Source organism: Gossypium arboreum, chromosome 5, assembly GCF_025698485.1.
Source record: "Gossypium arboreum isolate Shixiya-1 chromosome 5, ASM2569848v2, whole genome shotgun sequence".
NCBI classification, from domain to species: Eukaryota; Viridiplantae; Streptophyta; class Magnoliopsida; order Malvales; family Malvaceae; genus Gossypium; species Gossypium arboreum.
The window spans coordinates 11,064,147-11,076,007 of record NC_069074.1 but is presented as its reverse complement, the minus strand read 5'-3'; the positions used below and the strand labels follow the sequence as shown (position 1 = coordinate 11,076,007).

Sequence of the window (11,861 nt, the reverse complement as noted above, 5' to 3'; positions counted from 1 at the left end):
GAACGAGTTTAGTAATAAATCCGAGCGAGTTTAATAATAAATCCTTTATATTTTATAGGTACATTAAAGAATAGATGTTGGCCATGAGTATGGCATAGTATACTTTTATGCATTATTAATTAATTAGATGTTATTTAATTACTTTTTAAAAATATATATAATTATTTTTATATAATCGTATACTATTCATACCTCATATAAATTAGTTTAAAATAAAAAATGAATATAATCATACTTTTTAAATATATATAAATATGAATAAAATGAACATGAATTGAAATTTAAATTTGATAAGAAAGCATTTAGATTCACTTCCCAAAATGATGTAAAGAGAGAACCCATGATTACGCGTTGAAAATCATAATAGCCCAATTCTATTTTTCTCATACTTAATCATGACAAATGTGATATAAACACAGTTTTCCGACATATAATAAATCATCTAATTATTACAAACTTATACTAAGATTTCTTGTGCATGAACCATAATCATAACTAAAAACTAATGATTGCATAACCTGATAATATTATTTGGATTCGAAATAAAATTTTATAGAAAAACCTAAATATATAAAGATGATAAAACAATCATCTGGCGAATTAATTAAGACTAAGCCAACCATCAATTTCAAAATTAATAATCATAACTTATAAACTGGATTTACATTGGGTTCTTAGTTACACGTAAGGCTCTTAAGAATAAAAAAAAAATCACCTAATAAATATGATTAGATTATAAGACTAAACCCACTAATTGGTGTCATATTCATCATCATGTTCCTTTCCTCTGGAAGCTGCTATCATTTATCACCCAATATATTATTAACCTTAGGGTTTTGCTTTGCAGGCCAGCTTTTATATGAATACATACATATATGTGTGTGAATGAAGAATATACTACTATTAAAGTTAAACAAAAAGGAAAAAGTTTGTAACATGGGCTACACATATATGAATATGAAGAAGAACTGATATTATTATATATATCAGTATTTTTAGAGGTCCTTCCCTTTAGAAAGATTGTAGCAAAAGGTAGAAGGAAATTAATTAAAGATAAAGAAACAGAATAAAACACGAAAAAGGTGCTTATAAAATTTAAGATATAGCATTTGAACAAAAAAGAGTTGCTATATTACCTAACCTTGCCATGGTTTTTGAGACTGGTTGTGTTGTTCATGCGAAGTGTCGATGCAGTAATTACGACCAGGACCGGCAATGTTGAGAATATCGGTATGAGAGAAAGCTCGAAGACCCAAGAAATCTCTTGTCAAGCCTTGATCACCACCCTGAGTGGTGGTGGTGGTGGTGGTGGTACTACCGGCAGTACTTCCATGGTGATCGTTTCTAGTGGCGTTTGTCGTCGTGGGTACTGTTGGTGTAGTTGTTTTCGAGAAGGATTCGTTGATGGAACTGCCACATAGCTTCTTTGTTGCGTTAAAAATCCCACCAAATGCAATGTCATCAAAGGAATTAGTGGCGTCAAATCCAGTGGCAGAAGACAAAGAGTTAATCATGTCTTGAAGAAGGGAAGGAGTAGCACCTGAGCCAGCAATATTATTATTATCATCATCATCATCGCCTGCATTGGCAGCAGGTTTACGGTTCCCGAAAGGAGCCAAGCCGTGGATAATGCCACTGCTGCTACCCACATCTAGTTCTTCACGTGAATGCAAGTCGAGTCCAAAACCAGCTGTTGTTGTGTTGTTGTTAGTGCCAGCAGAATCGGCAGACACGTGAGTTTGTTGGTGGGGTCTCATCAAAGAGGCAGATGCTGCTGCTGCAACAGTGGACGGTACTGATGATGACCCAGATTTACGGCTCATGGTCGCACCCATATGAGCTGCTTTCTGGAGCAATGCAGTGGCTGACATGTGAGGGGAAGGCAGTGCTGTGTGATGGTATGGAGGGAGTGTGGGGACAAGACTAGGGTTAGCGCTGGGGGTTCCATGAAGTGTTAAATCTTGATGATCTAATCTCGGGGAGAATATTGATGATGAAGAGGAGGAAAGGTCGATAGGGTGTGGTGGGCCAGGACCAGCCCCGAGCATCGGTTGGCTAGCCAGCCATGGTGGAATCTCTGGCCTTAGAGGCGTGAAACTTTGCTGCTCTTTCTTAAGTGAAAATGGTTGGAGTTTGATGTCATGGGGATTGAATTGGGGCACTTGTAAATTCATGTGAGATGCTGCTGCTGTGCCTGGTTGATGAGGGGAGAGAAGTGGGTTTATTGCTCTTGCACTCTCCACTGCTAAAGCATCACAGAAGGCTCTATGGGTGATGAAACTATCCCTCCTGGAAAAAGAAAAAATAAAGTTTTCAAGTAAAAAATTAAGCAGAACAAAACAAAAACAAAAACAAAACCAGTCATAAAGTGCTATGACAATGGCAGAAAAATACTTTCTCTTCCCTCTTTTCTGTATCCAATTCATTTTCTTTTTTCTCTTTCATTGTGAGTGCACTGCATAGGACAAACTGTCCACTCGAGCTAGTGCAAAACAAAATTTCAATGTTCATTCTCTCTCTCTCTCTCTAGGGTGTGAAAACTAGGAACTGCTAGATGTATATATTGCAATGAATTCTTCAATGTACAAAGAATGTAAAGCTTACAGTCTAAGCACCCTTCTTTTTTTTTTTCTATTGTTCAAAGTTATACTCAAGTGCATGCCTCAATAAATGAAGATTTGTTGGTTCATAATTGTGTTCATGGGGGGAAAAATGTTAACTATTTATGATACCGTGAGAAGATTTGTTGGTTCATAATTGTGTTCATGGGGGGAAAAATGTTAACTATTTATGATACCGTGAGAAGAGGGTTCCACAGTCACATCTATATTCTCTGGTGCCACAAGTCTTGGAGTGAGCTTTCCAATCCGATTGAACCGCATACTTCTTCGAACACTTTTCACATTTCCACTTCTTCTCGCCATGTTTCCTCGAGAAGTGCTTCTTGATTCCAGTCAAGTCCCCCAGCGCCCTCGACGGATCATGGTGCACACAGTTTGTTTCTGGACATACATACACCTTCTTCCTCACCTCTTTGTTTGTTCTTTGCTTTAACTTCCATGGCAAATTATGCCCTCTTCTATGAAGCTGAAGGTTCTGGTCTCTTTGGAACCCTTTGTTGCAGATCTCACACACGAATCTATTTGTCGCCATGAGTGTCTTTGGCGACAAAGCGATCACTTCTGCATCTGGGTCTGATTCAAAATAAAAAATAAAAAACCCACCAAGAAAATGCATTAAAAATTGAGTCTCGGACAAGGAAAGTGAAAGTAGGTAAGGAAACAAACAAAACAAGTAACAAAAAAGAATGGTGTTAAGGTAAAGAGCTTTTTGAACCCAAACCAAACCTGGGTTGCCTGGTAGGTTTCTCTTTCTCTTAACTGGCTGAGTTTGAGGTTGTTGACTAGTGGTGAAGTACTGTTGAGGATAATTAGAACCAGCTTCAGTTCTATTCCCAGATGAAACACTGGCTTCACCAGATGCAGAAGCTGAAGTCAAATTAGACATATTCTCTTCCAAAACTTGTTGTTGTTGTTGCTGTTGCTGTTGCTGTTGCTGGAACATAAAGCTTTTCATTATCTTCTCTTACATAAACCAATGAACTTGACCACCTCCAGAGTTTGCAAATCATGGGCCATGGATCTTGGTTTTTTACAAACCAAAAAAGAAAAAAAAATCCAAAGACAAAAAACCAAAAAAAAAAAAACAAAAAAAAACCAACTAAGTCATAAAAGAGAAAGAAATTGATACTTGATTAGCTAGGCTTAATATACATGGGTGAATATATAAAATAATCATCATCATATTGGATTCAACCCAAGAGACAATTTTTTTTTTCAAGAAATTCTCTCAAAAGAAACAAATAGAATAAGCAGTGCTGTAAGTATTTATAACTCTCTCTATATATATAAGTAACCAGATATATAGGTTTATGCAGATCCTCGATCTCTATCCACTTTTAAGCTTCATGTTATGAATAAAAACCTAAAACAACATCCAACAATAACCATACAAAATTATGAAACTGATCAACTCATAAAACTCAGACAAAGAGTGGGAGAGAGAGAGAGAGAGAGAGAGAGAGAGAGAGAACGAGAGATGTGGATGAGGAGAAATGCTTGTTTAATCCTCAAAGCTGTCCGAAAACAAGAACCCAAAACCACAAGCCAAAGGGTTGTGGGGAACCCCTCTGATGTTGCACTTTCTGTCTTTTTCCTCTTTTCTCTTCACACTCCCCCTTGTAATAATAATAATAATAATAATAAAATAAGTGTCTATTTGCCTTCTAAGAAGCTAAAGAAGATGAAAAATAAATAAAAATCAAAGAGTGTTAGCTTGTATTATACCATATCAGAAATATATATATTGACATCATGATCATGGGGTAGTAGACTTTTTTTTTTACATTTACAGTGACATGATTGAAGCATTGATTAAATATATGTAAGAGGCATGGCTAAAAGCTATTTTCCTCTTGCCTTTCTTTTTTTTTTCCTTGCTTTTGTGCGTTTCATACCCATCATCACTTGACTATATTGTTTACTATTTGTTCATGTATTATGAAAGACTTAGCTGCAATCTCTGACAATTTTGCATGGCACACCAATTTCTTATATAGTAATAATAACTATTATCAACCCCTTTGGGGTTAGGGGTTATCTATATATAATAAATATATAAGTGTGGACCAAACTCTAGATTCCTAACTTAGATTCTTAGGATGGAGACTTTAATTTTGTGAATGGAACTAATTAGGTGAAGTTTTTCTTTAATGAAAATAATTTTAACTTGATATTACTTACCAGTATAAAAGTTAAACATCTATAGTAATACTGTATAGTTGGTTTTAAGAAAATAAAATAGATGGAAAAACTACAACGAGTATATCCTTGCAAAATTCAATAGAAATTATTAAAAGGTGAAATATTTGTCATAATTTGTACTTAAAATACAATTTTAAAGAAACATTTTAATTTAAAATCTAACTAGCTTTCTCTATAATTTTTAACCAATCTCTCTTTTGTCAATTAAAAATTCATCTCACTTATCCCTAGTGAAAGTTTCAAATTTTACAGTATCTATGTTTATGTAGGATGGTAAAACTCAAATATTTGAATAGATTACTAATACATTCGTTTTGAATGAAGTAAATAATTTTCTAAAAATGGATACAGTGTGGGATGGGTATTTTTTTATATATATATATATAGAGCGATTATAATAACTATTTATCCTATCGTGCTTTATTTTACCTCAGGAAATTACAGTTTTTTTAAACGTAAACTTATTAAGAGGAAAAATCTAAAAAGTATTTTATAGAAAAATATTTTAAATTCTTTTTATCTTTTTCCAAATCTAAAGAATAAATTGAGAATATCATAAAGATATTTTAAAGTAATTATATTTAAATATTTGTTGGCATTTTAAAAGATTGAAAATATAAAAAATAACTAGCAAAAACCAAATTAAAGTGAAACGGGATGAATATATTTAACATCTATATAAGTGATAGTAATTTTTAACATTACATATCCATAATGCAGCAGAACGAAAATGAGACAAAGCATATCAGATATGAAGCGGTGGTAACTTTGAAGACATCTGTTCTACTTCACTATGTATCCTAACTCTAAGATATATTACAAAAAAAAAAAAAAAATCTTCACCAGCTTGGAAAATTAAAAATTAAATGATTGTACTAAGGATAACAATTAAGATAAATCTCTAAGGCAACCTAACAAGTTAGTTTGTCTTTTCCAATAATGCACAATTTTTTTTTTTGTAGAATATAGAATATTTAACACCTTTAACATCTTGTATTGATAAAGGAGATGATTGAATAATTAATTTATCCATATGGGATTTAATATATAAATATCTCTCATTTTAAGTAAAAGAACCTGAGTTTTGAATTAGATTATAACATACTTATCATCTAATTAAAAAGAATTTTTTTAAAAATATTACATGAAAATCTTTTTGTTTGTTCATGTTTTCCGATGATGCACTTGTTCCTCACAGGCCCTCCCTCACCCAAGGGAAGAAGCAAAATTAAAAATATATATAAATTTACGTTTTAATTTCTTAGTCGGTTCTTGAAAGTTAGAAATGTGGGATATTTTGGTGGATCCAAGTCTGGAATTAAAAATAGTTAGAATATGCTTTCAAATTAATTTCCTTTTTCCTTTGTTTTGGGTGCAATATATCCGAAAAAGAACAAAAAAGATAAGAACAAATCCATGTAATTAAGGCAATAAAAGGTAGTTAACAATTGTTGACAGCTCGAGATTATGGTGTCCAAAAGACAGCATTAAACATATCATAATAGTGCAAAAGCCAGTGTTGAAGTTGACTACCTCATCCTTGGGAAACATATTTGCTGTTGTCCATAAAACTTGTTCCACTTTCCTAATTTCTTTAAAATTATTAATAGGGTTAATTCCAACACATGCCCAAACTATGAATATCCTTATTTTAAATCGGTCCTCAAAACGTTCTATTTACATTTCCAAACTACCAAATGTTATATCAATTAGGTCTTTCCATTATTGAAACCATTAAATAACACGTAAAATCTTATTTGACGTAATTTAAAACAAAAATTTTAAGGACAAAAAAAATGTTACCGCATAATTTTTAAAATTAAAAACTAAAAATAAAGTAAGATCGAAAAAATAGAAAGTGAAAAATGGTTTCAATAAAAGATTTGAAAACCTCAAAACCAATATTTTTACAATATTTATTTTTCTTTAAAATTTTCATTTTAAATTATGTCATATAAGATTTAACATCTCATTTAAAAGTTAAATTAAATATTTTAGTAATGAAGACCCTTATTGACATATCACTATAGTTTGAATATATATATATATATATATATTAAAATATTTTTGAGTTTGAAGAATACTTTAAAATGAGAATCATAATTTGGGAGACTAATACAATTGACTTTTACTAATAATTTAATATTTTCTCTCTCAATCAGATGATTTAATTTAAAATTTAAAATATTTCTTAATTTAATGTGAAACTATTATTTTCTTTTAAACTAATAAAAATTAAAAAATGATTAAAATCATAAATAATTAGATTACTCTGTTGTTATTTATATTTCTATTATAATTAATCTGGCGTGATGATAATTAGGAAAAAGTGTGTGCAAATAATGTGAATTTCAAACATAAAAGTATATGTGTATATATATATATATTTGAATTCACTTTTCATGTTTCAAACTGCAACTTTTTTTCAGATAAAAGAATTAGTAATTAATTAAAACCTTATGGGTGCTAATATTTAATAGTAATAGCTTATATCAAAGCTAGTTTGTTTAAGTGTATTATAGGTCAATTGTTTTGATTTGATTTGGCAACAAACCAAGGATGTATTGCCATTTGCCAGCCTAAAAGTGGAAGCAATTTCAACATTTTAGTTATTGAAGAATAAATTTTGATATAAAATACATTTGTAATAATATTTTTGTTTTCTCCTTTCCTATCAATTTTATAAATGCTATACATGTTATTTGCATGTTATTTTCACATTGTAAACGGTTAAAATTAGAAATTTACTTCATTTATAAATAAATACCCCATATATTTTAATTTGTTTCAACGACTCTTGGGTTAATTTGGCATTACTTTTAAAAATCATTCATTTGAACAAAAAGTACTTTTAAGATAAAATAAACAAAATAATTTTAGTTTTTCAAAAGTATTTGTAGAATCAAACGTACTTTGTAAAAGCATTTCTTTTAGCCAAAAGTAAAAGTAAAAATTTTAATTTTTACTCAAAAGTACTTTTATAAACAATGCTTTCTTTGGTACATAAAATAAAAAAATTAATTTAAACTCAGTGTATTGCTTTGATGGTAAGAGTGTTTACTATCTTAAGTGTGACTTGAATTTGCGTTGTGCTAATCGCATTTCTATTAGTACTTTACCATTCTTTTGTAATTCACAAAAATACTATTTCTTTTCAGCCTCCATGTCCTCTTTTGTATATTGCAGAGAAAATGATTGGTTTTTTTTTTTTTTTTTTTTGTTCTTTCAAAATTTTTTTCAGTATATTTCAATTAAGAATAATATTTCCTTTGTTAGTAAAACGAGTTTATCACTTTATTCCTTGCCTAGTCCCCCGCCTGTTATTGTTTTTGACTTTGAAAATGGTGTTTTAGGCGTAAACGCAAACACCAAGGAAAACGGAACTTTTTAAGCACCGTTTTGATATAAAAGTAGGTTGAAAAAAATTTAAGAAAATTGAAAATCAATCCAAATATTCTATTTAAGTTTTTAAATGATTAAATGTAGTTTCAATTTTCAATTTATAAATTCGGAATTAAATTCTATTTTATTTAATTTATAGGTTATAAACCTTTATAATATAAAATAAGTAATTTATTTAAATTCCAAAATAAAAATCCTTCAATAATCTGACTTAATTTGGATATGATTTTAGGAGTTTTTGAAAAATGTATAATATTAATTGAGAATTACAAAATGATATATATGAATCACTGTAAATAAAATTAATGATTACAGACCTAATTTAAGTTGGAAAAAGTTTGAACAAAATTATATATAATATAATAAGGTTACACATAAATGTAAATAGAGTAAACATGAATATCCTAAAATTTCAATCATATCCAACTTTTAGGAATCTTAATTACAGCACTTTAACCATTCAAAAGAACTCTTTTCAACTCATTTTAAGCTACACGTAAAATGTATTTCCATTTCTCTAAAAAATAGTGAAATGATGTCGTTTAATTCCATAGATAACTTTTATTGCAAATTTGTAGATTTACAACGATTTCGCCAACTGCAGACACGTTTTTTTTCGATTCAATATTTTTTCAAACAATAATAAGAAGGCGATGGATTCACGATATTAGAAAAATCAATATTCTATAAATAGAAGAGAAAAGTAGGCCCCGCACTAAATGATTGAGCAATCCTCCTCCCTTTTAAAGACCCATGACCTCCTCTATTGCCCATGCAGTAAAATCCACAGGGCAAATCACCACCTTACACGTGGAAGATAAGATCAATCACCTTCCTTTCAATCAACGGTTATCCTATAAAGGTCGGATAATAAAAGGGCAGCACACAGAGAGAGATAACAAGGGGAAAATAAATTAATTATTGTGACCGCACTTTCACGGAATGGGTTTTCAAGCACACCCGTGAAAGGGACAAACGGAGGACTCAATTTGACCCAGATTACACGTGGCCAAAAATGATTGGGTGGAAATTGACAGACCCCATGCAAAGTGCGTGACTTAAGACTTTTCCTCTCTCACTGTTGAGTTCGTTGTCAGGCAGCAAAATTCCTTTCCCACTTTGTCTTCCCTAATTTAGCCTCCTTTAAATAATAAAATAAGATAAAAATATTACCGTTTGGGTCTCACTCGGACACTGCCACTGCCCACTTACCTAGGTGCCAAAATCACCCTACAAGAATACAAATTTTTCATTTCAACCTATTGATATATATTTCTTCATAAGCAACCAAATAAAATAAATTATTTCTTCATTTCTCATATCTCAACATTAATGTAATTTGCGGTCGCCATCGTTTTGGGTTGGACCACTCTTTCTTTTTACAGTTTTTGAAAATTAGTTCAAAAAGTTATCTTACGTCGGAGTTTGATTTTTTTTTTTTTTAACGAGGAATTCATCCGAATGAGAATTAATTTTGTAGGATTGTTTAATAGTAATAATAACAAGTTTAAGAGTTTTTTTTCGAAAACAAATATTAATTAATTAAAACAAAATTCAAGTTTAATTTTCTAGGATTGTCTAATTTCATTTTCACATTCAAATTTGTTAATACACAGGTGGTAGGACAATTCATAATGGTTAACACGATAATTTTGTAAAGAGCCAAGTTAGTTGAAATTCATAGAAGAAGCTTCTACCGAGTAAGAGCATGTTTAATGTGTTTACGTGTATCTTAAGTAGATGGGACGGCATACATAAGTTTGGCTAGTTTAGATCTCTTCACGAGTTGATTTATTTGTCTAAGTTTGAAGGTCCACTCGAAATTTAAGAGGGTTCTGATAAAAGTATTAGGCGTAAAAAATGGGTTTAAGTAAAAAAGTTAGACCCATTTAAAATATGAGTTAAGCTTAAGTTTAAACATTTAAGGCCCAAGCCTAGCCCAATTCACTTTTAACTTTATAATATTTTATATTATGTTATTTTTATATATTATATAATTTATAACCATTGACGAAGCTAGTGGGTTGGCAGGGGGCCCACCCCTTAAAATATTTTTTTTATTTAGGCCAGTTAAAATTTTTAAAATTTAAATTAGTAAAGGTAAAATTATACTTTGCCCCATTCTAAAAATATAAAAATTTTATTTAATTCTTTAAAATTATAAAGATATAGACTATTAAACTTTAAAATTATAAAGATAAAAACTATTAAACTTTAAAATTATAAAGATATAGACTATTAAAGTGGTGAAATTGTATTTTTGTTATTGTAAAAATTATAATTTAATTTTAGCCCCTAAAAAATTAGTGCTTTCGTCCCTATTTATAACACAAAAATTAATTTTATAGTAATATATAATATTATTATAATGTAAATATTAAAAAAAGTTAAGTTTTTCACCAAAAAAAAACTTGTTAAGAAAATTACATATAAAATTTTAATAAATAAAAATATAAAACTATTCAATATTAAATTAAAATAATTTTAATCACTTTATATTTTTAAAAATAACATTAGCAAGCTTAAAATAAGTTTAGATTAACTATTTGCAAATATTTGCAGGCTTAGACAAACTATTAAGCCCCTATTCTAGGTCGGGTGAGCTTGGACAAATATAAAGTGTGTTAAAATCATGCTTACGCCCAACTCGAATTTGACCGACCCGACCTATAAATATCTTTAGATCAGTCGTGGCTAGATAGAATGCTTGTTAGCTACTGAGTCATACTGAGCTCTTGACACATGCCTATGAAGTTATTTAGGATATTTTCTTCGCAAATTATCTTAAATTGATTTTCATGCGATTGATAAACGTGAATGACCACATGAGGCGAGGTGTGATCTCAACCGAGGTACTTCGAGGAGGTGAGTTTCGTTGATCAAAGCAAGCTGACTTGGTGAGATCTCCATGACACCCTTTTGATGGTTGGCCTTAGCATAAAAAAGAAAAGAAAAAGAAAAAACTGTCATAATCAGAATCTAGATTTGAAGTTTTGAACACATAATTTCAGTGTATAAAAACCAAACTCACGTCCGACAATGGGATCTCCCCCAAAATGTTTGTTGGATATGCTTTGAGAGTGAGGACTGAAGAGGGGCCTAATTAATAATGGAGACACCCATTTTTTTTTTCTTTTTCGGGTGAAGTAAACTATCTTATCTGCAACTTAGGAATGTTACTCTCAACAAGCTCGTGACATGTTGTCAAATTACAAGGTCTTTTGTTGTTTCTGAGCAAAAATCATTACAAATCTATTTCCATTGAAATACTGGTTTTCGACTTGGCTTTTAAAGGGTATTCAGCAAATACGACGAGTCGCATGGTGTAGAAATTCGAAGATTAAAAATTTGCATTTGGGACTGAAATAATATTGGCGCTTTAAGATTAAACAAAGAACTAAACATGGTGGGTGAGCATTTAGCAAAAATAACTGTATGCCTTCTTCATAAACCGCGACTAATCCCTTTGTATTTACAGGACTTTATGTATATGGGACAGATATTAAACATAATTGCATTATCAAATTGTTCTACCATTTTATCTTACTCCATCATCATATCTAAATTTAAATATTTCTATCATATCAATAGATATTGAATATATTCAGAATTATTCTATCTCACCTATTTAAATTA

General features: G+C 30.5%; 1 protein-coding gene across 1 annotated transcript; it reads right to left on the bottom strand.

Annotated features, from left to right (window-relative positions):
• Positions 1-626: 626 nt before the first annotated feature.
• Positions 627-4,259, bottom strand: LOC108452249 (protein indeterminate-domain 7-like). Its single transcript, XM_017750020.2, has 3 exons — positions 3,348-4,259; positions 2,798-3,194; positions 627-2,289 (listed from the first exon to the last, which is right to left on the bottom strand). The coding sequence occupies exons 1-3, from the start codon at positions 3,574-3,576 to the stop codon at positions 1,137-1,139; spliced, it is 1,779 nt and encodes a 592-aa protein (XP_017605509.1). The 5' UTR covers positions 3,577-4,259; the 3' UTR covers positions 627-1,136.
• Between the last annotated feature and the right edge of the window lie 7,602 nt (positions 4,260-11,861).

What these genes read in the sequence shown, in the direction of transcription:
- LOC108452249 (XM_017750020.2), bottom strand. Translation starts at nt 3,576, where the DNA reads ATGAAAAGCTTTATGTTCCAGCAACAGCAACAGCAACAGCAACAACAA. An exon ending in AAACCTACCAGGCAACCCAG is followed by an intron (nt 3,195 to 3,347) that starts GTTTGGTTTGGG and finishes ATTTTGAATCAG; the next exon opens with ACCCAGATGCAGAAGTGATC. An exon ending in TGTGGAACCCTCTTCTCACG is followed by an intron (nt 2,290 to 2,797) that starts GTATCATAAATA and finishes TTCTTTTTCCAG; the next exon opens with GAGGGATAGTTTCATCACCC.